This window comes from Myotis brandtii, unplaced genomic scaffold (assembly GCF_000412655.1).
Source record: "Myotis brandtii unplaced genomic scaffold, ASM41265v1 scaffold1875, whole genome shotgun sequence".
Taxonomy (NCBI): Eukaryota; Metazoa; Chordata; class Mammalia; order Chiroptera; family Vespertilionidae; genus Myotis; species Myotis brandtii.
This window is the reverse complement of record NW_005356961.1, coordinates 120,602-130,504: the sequence shown is the minus strand read 5'-3', so window position 1 is coordinate 130,504 and position 9,903 is coordinate 120,602. Positions and strand designations below refer to the sequence as shown.

At 53.2% G+C, this 9,903-nt stretch overlaps 1 protein-coding gene across 1 annotated transcript in view; it reads right to left on the bottom strand.

Moving 5' to 3' along the window:
* The window catches only part of CCDC120 (coiled-coil domain containing 120), a 9,142-nt gene extending 3,973 nt beyond the window's left edge, over window positions 1–5,169 (bottom strand). The window contains exons 1-6 of the mRNA XM_014538269.1: window positions 5,058–5,169; window positions 1,947–2,044; window positions 1,692–1,788; window positions 1,413–1,546; window positions 399–539; window positions 1–24 (exon numbers count right to left, since the gene is read on the bottom strand). Coding sequence (XP_014393755.1) covers window positions 1–24; window positions 399–539; window positions 1,413–1,546; window positions 1,692–1,740 — 348 coding nt within the window. The 5' untranslated portion in view covers window positions 1,741–1,788; window positions 1,947–2,044; window positions 5,058–5,169. The remainder of the gene's footprint in view (window positions 25–398; window positions 540–1,412; window positions 1,547–1,691; window positions 1,789–1,946; window positions 2,045–5,057) is intronic.
* Window positions 5,170–9,903: the final 4,734 nt, after the last annotated feature.

The window sequence follows — 9,903 nt, the reverse complement described above, 5'->3', positions numbered from 1 at the left end:
CTCCAGAGCCTCGAGGGCCAGCTCCTGCGGGGCCCACCGGGATGGGGGGGATACAACCAAACGTCGGAAAATGCCAAGCACAGGAAGCAGGTGGCGGCAGAGCCCATCTACACTGGAGGCGGGGCCTGTTCTTCCTGGGGATGGAGCTTACTCCCTGCGCAGGTACAGCCTGTCTTGATTAGAGTCTGGGCCTATTTATCTTCCAAAGGCTGAGGCTCTTCCCCACAGGTGGGGACCAGCATCCTCTCTCAGACCAGGAACCCGCCCGCCTCCTTCAAGACCCTTCCCTTTTCATTCTGGCCTCTCCTTCCCCTGGGCGCAATCCTACTCCTGGTCCAGGCTCCTCCTCCTCGGTATCTGTCTCACCCCCAACCTGTCCTCCCTGGCCATCTGCTCACCTCAGCAGGGCACAAGGAATGATGCGCTGGGTTGGGGGGCGGTGGGGGGGAGGCTCGGGCTGCAGGGGGCCGCCGTCGGACCAACTGCGGCCGTTCACCAGGCTCCAGCGGGCACTCAGGGGGCAGCTGGCCAGTCAGCTCCTGAGGGGGCAGGCAGCAGGAGTCAGAGACTATCAAGGGTTAGTTGGAGGGAGGGGGCTAAGCAGTCAGGACTCCAGAAGCTACAGAAGTCCTACTAGGAGCCCAGTCCTGCTCGGCATTGCTTGCCTGTTATTTCTCTTCCTCCTCCCAATTCTCCACCAGGCAGGTGCGCAGCCTGGACTGTCACCCCTTGACCCAAATCCCGGGCAGTGGGCATGGGAGGCGGGGAGACTTGCTTTGAAATCCAGAATGTCTGAGTTTTTATGAAGACACACAGTCTAGCCCTGGCCGGGTTAGAGCGCCAGTCCACACACTGAAGGGTCTAGGGTTCAATTCCCAGTCAAGGGCATGTACCTGGGTTGCAGGCTCGATCCCCAGCCTGGGCCCTGGCCAGTAACCAATCTCTCTCTCTCTTCCCCCCTCTCTCTTTCTCTCCCGTCCCCCCTCATTCCCTTTCACTCTCTCAAAAAATCAATGGAGAAAATATCTTCAGGTGAGGATTAACAGCAACAACAACAAAAAGGACACTCAGTCTATAACCTGCGCATTATTATTTCGGGCAGACTGTGTGCACATTCACACCAAGAGGGAATAACCACTCTAAATCACCCTGTGTCAGGTCAGGTCAGGTTTTACTGCCAAGTTTTGGAAATAACGATTATTTTGCATTTTTTTGGACTTCAAATTGTTGGTGGGGGGTGGGCGCCCATTGGCTTTTTCATTGATTCTAAGACATCTAAGCTGAGCTAGAGGGTGACAGGGAATTGGCACCTCAGATAGATGTCTCAGCAATGGCCACCCCAGTCTGCCCCCCAGGGGCCCTGGATTCTCCACCCCCTCCCACACCAGACACTCGTAGGGCCAGGCTCTCACCGCCTCTTGGAGGCACACTTTGCGTAGCTCCTGAAGTTTCAGGCTCAGGGCCTCCTGTAGAGCCCGCTGCCGGTCAAGCAGTCCCCTCAGACGCTCTGACTTCACCTGGGGAGTGGCCTCCCCAAACAGGGCAGCTGGACACAGAGGGAGCAAAGATCAGTGGGGCAGCCACAGCATCCTGCATCCTGTAGGGCCAGAGACCAGCCCTTCTCAAGTGGGCGGGCAGGTGGTGACTCAGAGCAGGGGAGGAGGCAGCAAGAAGGAGAACCAGATACCGACCTGAGGCATTGAAAGTGGGAGAGGTGATCAGCTGACCTTTGACTTCCATCCTGGTGTTGTCAAGAGGCCGAGGCCGTGGCTTATGGTGGGATAAGGCCTGGTAGTGATGCATGAGAACCATTAAGGAAGCACATGTGTGGTCCCTCACCCAGCTTCCCACACCCCGGGAAGAAGGGGTACCCTGACCCCACCCGCCTGCTTGACCTGCCCTCTCAGAATCTGTGTCAACATCTGGCCTCCACCAGGCCCTCATACCTTGGTTCCCTTCCCATTGAGTGGGAGCACAGCAAGTGGGGAGCTGGGCAGACTTATGATGCCTCCTCAGAGGCCCATGGGCCAGTCAGGATTCTCACCTGGAGGGGGAGAATTAATGTCACAGATTCAACCAACTAGAACAACAGTGGGCATTTCCTTAAGCACCTGAGTGCGTGGAAGAACTACCTTATATGCCACCTTTAATCTTCACAACCATGGCAGTTCTGTAATTATCACTACTCCCAGTTTATTATTTATTTATTTATTTATTAAAATATTGTTATTGATATCAGAGAGGAAGGGAGAGGGAGAGAGAGATAGAAACATCAATGATGAGAAAGAATCAATGATGAAAGAGAATCCTGCACATCCCACACTGGGGATTGAGCCCACAACCCAGGCATGCGCCCTGACCGGTAATCAAACCGTGACCTCCTGGTTCATAGATCGACACTCAACCACTGAGCCACGCTGGCGGGGCCACTAACCCTAGTTTAGAGATGAGGAGAGGAAGGCACAGAGGTAAAGAAACTTGCCTCTGGCTAAGGATAGAGCCCAGGCCACCCCTTTGGTCTAACATTCTCCATCACTAGAGCTGCTCCAACCCCACCAATTCCTCATAAGGTCACAGACAATCTGACCTCAGGGCCTTTGCCCAGGTTATGGCTGCTGCCTGGAGTGCTCTTTTCACCTATCACCACACCAGACCCTGGTTCTCACATGCTGGGACTTAAATGTCACTTCCAGAGTTGGGCCCCCACATTACATCCCCTCACAACTGCTGTCCAATAAGAGACTGTCTTCCTCATACATTCAGGAAGACAGGGAATGTGTCTGTCCTGTTTTCATCAGTGTCTCTGGCACTCAGAGAGATTCTGTGTGCACAGCAAGTGCTCAGCTGGATCTACTGGGTGAATGAAAGGAGGACGAGCTCTAGCTGGTTTGGCTCAGTGGATAGAGCGTCGACCTGTGAACTGAAGGGTCCTGAATTTGATTTCAGTCAAGGGCACATGCCTGGGTTGCGGGCTCGATCCCCAGTAGGGGGCGTGCAGGAGATAGCCGATCAGTGATTCTCTCTCATCATTGATGTTTCTGTCTAACTCTCCTTCTCCCTTCTTCTCTGGAATCAATAAAAATATAAAAAAGTAAATTAAATTTAAAAAGGATGACGTGGCAGCCAGCCCAGGGAATGAGCCTAGATCTGTGGGTCGCTACTCATCCCAGCTCTATCCTGCAGCTTTGGTTTGGCAGGGAGAAGAGTGTCCACTTGGCTTCAGGACCCCTCCAGCCCCTCTGCCCACCCCAGTCTGTCCCACACCCAGCAGAGTGAAGTCACCCTGCTGGGACTTTGAACAGTGAAGTCCACAACTACAGATAACAAGCCGACTGCCTCCGGCCTCTCTCTCTGGCCCAAGCTGCCCTAGCTGACCATGGGACCTGCTTTGGCAGGCTATCAGCCCTGCCCTCATCCCCTCCTCTGGAGTTTGCTCCCTCCCTCCCACATCCTGCTCAGTCCCCAGCTGGGCAGCCAGGTGACATCACCTGCCACCATCTGGCCTGACCTCAGTGGCAGGCAGCTGGGAGGGCCTCAGGAGGTCACAGACGTCCCATCCCCATCTACCTCGAACCTACCAGCTTGTTACGAAATGCTGGCTAGGTGTGGAGAAGACCCAGGCAACTGAGCAAGCATGGGTTCAAGCCCCCTCCCCATCCGTACAATGGGAGATGTGGCCAAGCCTCGGCAGTCCTCCTACCCGCCCCATAGGATCTGTCCCCTCCTGTGGTTCCCTGTCTTCAACATCAGGGGCAGGGATCAGAACCTAAAGCCCTTCCGCATACCCAGGCAGCAGCGTGTGCTTTGCAGAGGCGCTCACATGCCCATGCTCTGAGGTCTGACATTGCTCAACACAGCGGGGTTTCCTGAAGGCCCCAGCCCAGCCTCTCTGCCCCTTGGCTCCTGAGGGTCCTTCTACCCAGCCTCCATTTGGGTTTGAGGAACCCTCCCAAGGCTCCCCTAAACCTTCCTTCGCCCTCACGGAAACCTCCACTCCTCCCCGGTGGTCCCATTGGCCAGGGCTGGTCCGACATCTCACACGAAGCTGCCTTAAGCCGTCCTTCCCTTGGAGCTCAAGGCATCTTGGAAGTCAACATAGGGTCCAGAAAGGAATCCCGACTCCACCCTATCAGCCTGACCTTGGGGACATAGCTAGGGCCTGAGTCATGGGGTCATTGGGCAGGCTAGACACAGGTCCACGCCCCACACCCCCACACCTGGCTCCCAAACCTCTGCCTCTGCATGTCTGCCCTGGGCACATTTGCCTCGGGGCCCGGGGTTGCCAGGTACCCACCCAGAGATGATAAGAAGGGGATCCCAGCAGCCCCCTCCCAACACCCTCCCATACCAGACCCCGGGTTTCCCCATGGTGGGCCTGTGCTGTCTCAGGATGGGCTGCAGCAGGAGAGTTGCAGAGAACACTCCCACACCGAGGCGGGCCCAGCAGGTTTTTCAGGTCTGCCCTTCTGACACCACAACCAAGAAATTCCTGGCTATAATGACTGTTTACAACCAAGACACCTCACCTGGGTGGCACCCCAACACCTTCAGTGGGACCCCCATTTCCACATCCTGCCACCCTGGGAGCAAATAAACTCTCAGTGTCTAGACTGTTCACACTATTCTAAGGGCCCCCTGCCCCAGGTGAACAGATGCGGTGGGGGTGAGGGGGGCAGGAAGGCGGGTTCTGGGCTTTCCTGAGAGGCTGGGCCCCAGGTTAAGGGAGGGCAGAGGCTACTCCCACAGAGAAGGAAGGGGGAAGAGGAAGTCGGGGGAGTGGAGAAGGGGGACTCTGGCTTCTCTTCTCCCTGATCCCTTCCCTTCCCTTCCCTTCCTCCATTTCCGGCAAGGGATCAGCTCCATGCCAAGAAAGGAAATTGGACATTTTGGGCTTCACCCATCTACTCAGGCCCTCCCTTGCTGTCCTCTTGTGCAGATCTAGCTCTTTCCCGCAAGAAACATTAACACACTCCATACCCTCCTCACCCCAACCTGTGGGCCCATGTTCCCAGGTGCTCACCAATACCAGATAGGTACTGTGGGGTGGCTTCAGGTACCTGAAAAAATAGTTGTCTCCACCAGGCCCGGCTCCCTCTGGTAGTGGCGGTGAGCAGTGAGTGCAGTGGCAGCTGCCTAGACCGCCTCCCACTAGGCAATGGCCCAGCCTACCTGGCCAGGGACTGGGCCGGCCCATACCTTTTAACCCTTACTTGCCTGCCACCGAGGCTCGAGGCTCGGGTCATCCTTAGAGGCAGTCTCAGGGTCAGGTACCCTCAGGGTGTCCAGCACAGCCAAGAAGAGAGCCTCGACCTTCCTCCTCACCCCACACCCCCAGCAGAGAACTGGGGAAGAAGGGCTAAGGGTGATGGCAGTGGTAGCTGCCTCTGGGGCTGCCCAATTTCCCAGATGAGACCCTGCTCAGCCCAGGGTATGACCTGGGAGCTGGGGGATGAAGGTCTGGTGAGGCCCAGAGTGTAAATCTGTGTGTGTCTCTTGGCAGTCCTCATCACATTCCTGAGGACCCTCCCCTCCCCCCACCCCACCCCCGGGGCAAGGCATTGGTATGGGAAGGCCTTAGAGCAAGTCCTCCCCTCACTGAGGTAACAGTGGCCCAGTTGGGGAGAAAGGTCAACTTTTCTTAAGGAGAGACCAGGTCTCAAGACACTCCCACCTTCTGCAGCTCCAAGAGAAATCATCCCAGCAAACATGTGCTTTAACCCCTTCCGGTCCCTACAAACCTGGGTGGATGGTGCAGACCCAGCTCCTCATAGCCAGCTTGAAGATGTGGAAGTGGGGGCTTGGAGAGGTGATGAGGCCTGATTCTGATCACAGAGGCATGAGAGCAGGCCGCATCAGATCTTGGGGGGCTGGGTCCTGGGTCAGAGGCCAACAGAGGCTACTCCTGCAAGGGAGGAGTGGGAAAGGGGACTCCTGCTGCTTCACACCCATGCTGCCCTCCCCATTTTCCCCCGCTTGGGCAAGTCAAGGAAATTGAGGGTTCTGAGTCCCTAAGATGTACTGTTTCCCCCACACCACCACCTGGGCTCTGGACCTGCACCAGCACACACCACACCTCCTGCATTCCTCCTGAGACCATCTGTCTGTGACCTCGGGGCCCAAGCCCAGCCCAGGCCCCTGCAGCAATCCATGCTGTGAGATGAAAGGGCAGCATAAGGCAAGTTCTCTGCCTGCTTGGCAGGTGGGCCAAGCCTGGAGAGGCGTTCCCTCTGTTCAGCAACACTCCACATACATGCCTCCTGCCACCCTGACCATCTTTCTTCCTGGGTATAAGATTTCTGGCACAGAACACAAAGGCCCATTTCATCTCCCCCTTCCTACCCCTCCACCCCCATCCCAGGCTGCCTGGGGCTGGTGGAGGCAGCAGCCATAAGGTGGGTAGTGGATGTTGGTGGGGAGTGTCCTCTCAGCCATGGCCTCTCCTGCCTCTTGTGGGACACCAAGGATGTTGAGACAAGGGATGTTTATAGAATCAGACATGAGAGGGACAAAGGTATCTGTCTGACAATGCAGATTGAATCTCAAGACAGGTTTCTTCATCTGAAAAATGGGTAACTGGCGCTTACAGAGCCAAGAGAGGTCAAAGACACTTTAAAAGGCATTTCCCAGTGCAACGTCACTCACACCATGTCATTAATGACAATAACAACAATAATAACCTCACACAAAGGTGCAGGAATAAGGAGGAGAGAGAAGGTAACCAGGCCTCTTGGGCCAAGCAGACAGGCAGGACAGAGTCACACACACACACACACACACACACACACACACACACACATCATTGCCCTGGTACAGGACTTTTAACAGCCTGGAAGCTGGCCAACCTCTAAGCCCCGCCACAACTGGAACTTGAGCCTCAGGTGGCCTCATGGAGGGGTAACAAGTGGTAGGTCTGGGTTCAACCCAGCTCTGCCACTAACTGGCTGTGCGACTACTTGGAGAAATCCCTTAACCTCTCTGGGCCTCAGTGTTATCACCAATAAAGTGGGAGTGATGATGAAGAGGGTTGTTGTGAGCATGACTTGAATTAATACATTCAAAGCTTGCTTAGGATAGTGCCTGGCCCAAGCTAAGTGCTCCATATGTACTGGCTGTCACAATTACAAGTATTCCTCGCAACCCAAAGTCAGAAATCAAAATATATCAACATATATATATGGCAGGGCTGATATCCCTCAGCCTCACCTGATAAATGAGCTGTTTTCCCTTGAATAACTTGTCCGAACTCAGGAACTAAATATAATCTGGTGAATTTCTGAGGCAGAGCTAGTATCCCTCAGCATCAAAACCCTCCCTACTTGCTACTCAGATCTGATCCCTCCCTCCTTGCCAAATCAAACATATTTGAAACAGAGCTGTTTTCCTTCATTGTCCTACTCATCATAAAAAATGCAGGAAACAAATATATTTACACAACACAGTACCTTTATTATCCCAATTCTTGCCACTGGAGCTCAGGAAAATGAGATTTGAATAAGTTTTTGAGTTAGAGCTGATATTCCTCATTATCTGAACTCTTTCTACTCATTATATAAAATGCAAACATTTGTGTTTTAACAGCCAGTTTATCAACATACCACCAGATCCGTGTGACAAAGAGAAAGAGCAAAAGAGCTGGCAGAGCCTGGCTGGTGTAGCTCAGTGGTTGTGTTGACCTATGAACCAGGAGGTCATGGTTTGATTCCTGGTCAGGGCACATGCCTAGGTTGCAGGCTCAATCCCCAGTGGGGGGCTTGTGGGGGGAAGCCAGTCAATGGTTCTCTCTCATCATAGATGTCTCTGTCTCTTTCTCCCTCTCCCTTCCTCTCTGAAATCAATAAAATATATATATTTTTAAAAGAGCTGGCAGAAAATCACTGTATATACAGGGTGTTCCAAAAAATGTATACACACTTTTACAGCTGATAGTTCAACTGATATTTCCTTCTTTTCAGACTTAACCTATTGGAGTTAATAATGGGTTAAAAGTACATATTGCAAAACCAAAATACCTTCAGATAACTTGGGGGTCTTTCACTGTCTGAACTATCCAAACTCTCCCTCTCATAACTCCGGTACCAAATAGATTGGGACAGCGAGGGATGCTTGTGCTGTTATTAATAGGTTTGGATAAATGTTTTAGGTAAGTGAGATGGGTATGGTATCTCGTTCCTCAAACTCTCACTACTCTCTATGAGAAATGCAAAACAAAACATAAATGAGGAACACATTACATCCTCACTATCCAAATTCTCCCTGACTGTCCTTAGAATCAAGGAGATTCGTACAGCAAGGAAACCTTGTTGTTGTTATTATTACTACTGGATGGGCCTGATTCTAACACCCAGTGACCACCCCTCCGCCCCCCAGACCTGCCCACAGAGGTTAGATGGACTTAGCACAAGATACACTTACTGCTAAGAGAAGGCGGATAAGCCCCTGTCCCATCCTACCCCTACCAAGCCTTGAAGTCTCTGCCTGGAATGGATTTTTTTCAGGCCAGGAAAGCAGGGATCATGCACCCAGGGTCAAAATCGGGAGGTGGGGGTGACATGACTTAGAAGAATAACACATACCCTTGAGTCTCCCACCCCCACATATTTGCTCAGCCCCATGGGGCAGTCCCCAACCTAACAAGGCTGGAAATCTGACCCAGACCTCACAGACTCCCAGAGTCACTGAATAATTTAGGGTGTTCTTCCACACGTAGGGAGGGTGGGGAGCATAGGAACAGTTCTATGCCCTCCTAGGGCAGGGAGAGAAATGCCAGCTCCGTGTGAGATCACTGGGTGGGGGTGGGGGAAATCACATGCAAAAACCACTTTGGCCACACGAGGCCCAAAAGGCTGCGTGTTCTTGTTCATGCTGAGAGAAGCATTTGGGATGAACTTCAGAGACAACGGGATCAGCGGAACCTCCTGGTTCAGGGCAGGGTATAACGAGACCCCTTTCCTTCTGGCTCAGAGGAGATGGAAAGTGGGTGTTAAGAAGGAGGAGATGAACAGGGTAGGGGAGTACGGAAAGGGGTAGAACAGGGGCCTGGGTTGGGACAGGATGAAGGGACAAGAAAGGAAGGAATGTAAAGAACAAAACAAAATCAGTCATTGTAGGATGGAGGTCAGGAGGTTGGGCACAGAAGGAGTCAGGACACTGGCCAGGAGATAGGATGGAGTGAGGCTCAGGACAAGGGTTAGAGAAAAAAAGTCGGCGGCAGTAGGGGACAAAAAAGCAGAGCAGGGGTCAGGGTCAGTAGAGAACAGTAATCAGAAGACATGATGGGGACACACCAAAGCAGATTAAAGGAAGGGATAGGAAAAAGGGCAGGTGCAAGATGGAGGTAAGAAACAGGAAAAGACTGGTGTGGAATGAGGAGAGGAATGAGGACAGCAATGGGACAAGAGAAGACAGGGGAAAACAGTACAGGTTTGGGGGCAGGGATAGGGCAGGAGACAAAGGGATGGTCTAAAGGTGGTTACCCAGGATGGAGATTAGGAGTCAGGAGGGGGGGGGGTAGTGCAGGGTGGGGAGAAAGTACAGTAGCCAGATGTCAGAAATCTGGACAGACATGGATCGGATTGGGGTTAGAGGGACAGGATAGGACTGGAAGGGGTTCAGAGACTGGATAAGAGTTTAGGGAACAGACAGGTCGAGCGTCAGGACAGAAACTGGGGTGATCAAGACAAGGCAAGATGAGCTTCATAGATAGAATAGGGTCAGGCAAGGAGGGGTCAGGCCAAGGATCCTGGGAACTGGATGGGCTTTGGGGTCAGGACTAAGTTTAGGGGGACAAAACAGGGGTGGAGGATGACGCCAGGCTAGAATATGGTTAGGTCCGGGATCAGACCGGAGGTCCTCGGGTCAAGACTGGCCCGGGTTCGAGATTTTTAAAAGATGCAGTCAGGTTCG